The sequence below is a fragment of the Octopus bimaculoides genome, chromosome 4, assembly GCF_046866305.1.
Source record: "Octopus bimaculoides isolate indiv1 chromosome 4, ASM4686630v1, whole genome shotgun sequence".
Lineage (NCBI taxonomy): Eukaryota > Metazoa > Mollusca > Cephalopoda > Octopoda > Octopodidae > Octopus > Octopus bimaculoides.
The window spans coordinates 129,887,387-129,889,886 of NC_142931.1; the positions used below are offsets into that span (position 1 = coordinate 129,887,387).

A 2,500-nucleotide genomic window follows, 5' to 3' on the forward strand; every position below is an offset into this window, starting at 1 on the left:
TAATTAATATACGTCACATCACTTCCACTAATTTGTCTGTGATGAGATTTGTGAAATGCAGTCAACGCCATGTTAGATGCCTTCGTAGAGTGAATCAACAATGCGAACATCACGTCACACATACACATACACACACACACGCATACACACACGCACGCACGCACGCACAAACACACGCTGCTCCTATGTCTGAATGTAGGGGCAGCAGCAGCCGTGATAGAAATAACAACAGCGAAAGCAGCAGCAGCAGCAAACACAGCATTAACAGCAGCATCACCATCATCTGCAATGATCACGGACGTGTATTAGTAAGTGCAGCAGTTAAGCAGTAGCATCACAGGTAGCTGCAGCAATAATTACAGTACTAGTAGCAGCAGCAGCAGCAGCAGAAGTAGTAGTAGTAGCAGTAGTAATAATAATAATAATAACAGTAGTAGTAGTATTAGTAGTAGTAGTGTCGGCTGCTTGCATTTATTACGTTACTACTTTATAACGCAGAGATACTTTACAGCGCGCCGTGAAAAACGTATTTTGCACGAATCATCTGTTTAGTTGATAAACTAAATCAGTGATAGTATAGTATAGTATTATACACATACACACACAAGCACACACACGCAGACACACGTACATATACACGCACACACACACACACACACACACAGAAGCATATGCGCACGCGCAGACGTACGCATTATCATAAACTCGCACACATATTTGCTCTGTGATGCTACACGCTTTCAGGTGAAAACATCAAAACAAGAGAACGTCAGGTTACAAAAACACACACACACACACACATATATATCTATATATAAATATATATTTTGATCGTCGTTGCTTTAGAGATTTTCTTTTAAAAGAAAAGGCGTTACGCTAAGTTTTCTAATCCAATTTACAAAAAGTCCAACAAGTATATATCTTAAGTACTGGGCAGTTCGTGGAGTCTGTGACCGCATTTCTTGTCGATGTGTGGCTTCTACTTCGTGTAAGTGTGACTGTGTGTGCATACACACACATTTACACACACAGATACACATTCGCACAAAATTTTATCAACCCAACCCGAGGAACTTAATTGAAAACTAACTTCTCTCATCACCGCTGCAATGGCTGTTTCGGAGGAGAAATATGTTGTGTTGGCTCTAGATGAGAGCGAACATTCGGAGTATGCATTTGATTGTAAGTAAGATAGCTTCTTCTTCATTCCTTTTGCTCGCTCTAACAACTTGCTGCAATATCTACCGCAATGTTTACTTAATACTGATACACAAACCATTTCTTTTTTTTTTTTTTTTTTTTTTTCTTCTGTTATCGCTAGAAACAACATTCAGATTTCCCCCCCCCCCCCCAAAAAAAAAATTCATCCATAGAATTGTACTGTCTATATTTTATTAAAAAACAAAAAAACAAAAAAACAAAAAAAAATACAGAGAGAGAGAGAGAGAGAGAGGACAATCTAAAGGTAAGTAAATAATTGATAGCGTGAACCCTGATAAAGACAAACGTCACGAGACGGGATGGTCGTACAAGTGGAACACTTGATCAGTCGTACATGTCTGTTCGATCGGGGGCTGACCTGTGGCTAAACAACAACAACTAAAGCAACAATTACAACATAAACAAAATCAGTAGCGGTAATGATAACAGCCACAGCAGCAGCAGTAGCAGCAGCAGTAGCATTCACTTCTACCACTGTCGACTCTTAATTACATCAACCTGTTGATATTAGTTCGAGAGGTGTTAAAGCTAAAGTTTGTCTTTTGTTGTTTCCATTTAAAAGTAAAACAAAACAAAACAACAAAATCACCCCACCCCCCAATCCTCCCTCAACTCAAATAAACTACATTTTTGTTCAGTAACACAAACAGAAGTTAGTTAACAGAAGGTAATCACACGGGTACAACATATCCACACCCGAACCTCGCCCTCTTCAGTTTTACCTTCTGACACGCGTGTTTATCCGAATATACATAAATGCATTCCCATGCAGAAAATACTTTCACTTTCCTTCCACTTCGCAATCATTCCCTTCTGCCTCTTTCCTCCCATGCCCACTCCCACAATCTCACTCTCACTCTCACTCTCATTCCCACTCCCACATACATTCCTACCCCTTTATTTTTCTTCTTCTTTTTCGTAACCCCCCCCTCCCGGCTCCTCCCTCCACTCTCTTTATTCATCTTTGTCTTTGCCTATATTTACATTACATGTTGCTTTATTGCTAGAAATAACCTGGCGTATAAAGTATTTACTGTATTTATTTATCGCTCCCTCCACCGCACCACCGACGTCTCCGCCACCGACGTCTCCGCCACCGACGTCTCCGCCACCGACGTCTCCGCCACCGACGTCTCCGCCACCGACGTCTCCGCCACCGACGTCTCCGCCACCGACGTCTGCGCCACCGACGCCTGCGCCACCGACGTCTCCGCCAACGAACGTCTCCGCCAACGAACGTCTCCGCCAACGCTGCCACCCCCACCGCCACTTGTATCAT

The 2,500-nt window shown here is 42.4% G+C and overlaps 1 protein-coding gene across 2 annotated transcripts in view; it reads left to right on the plus strand.

Moving 5' to 3' along the window:
• The first annotated feature begins 256 nt into the window (after window positions 1-256).
• The window catches only part of LOC149136250 (uncharacterized), a 167,913-nt gene continuing 165,669 nt past the window's right edge, over window positions 257-2,500 (plus strand). Inside the window, exon 1 of one of the 2 annotated variants that reach the window (XM_089351454.1) lies at window positions 257-1,182. In XM_089351454.1, the coding sequence (XP_089207580.1) occupies window positions 1,110-1,182 (73 nt within the window). In that variant the 5' untranslated portion in view covers window positions 257-1,109. The remainder of the gene's footprint in view (window positions 1,183-2,500) is intronic. The other variant, XM_089351455.1, reaches the window with a different exon arrangement.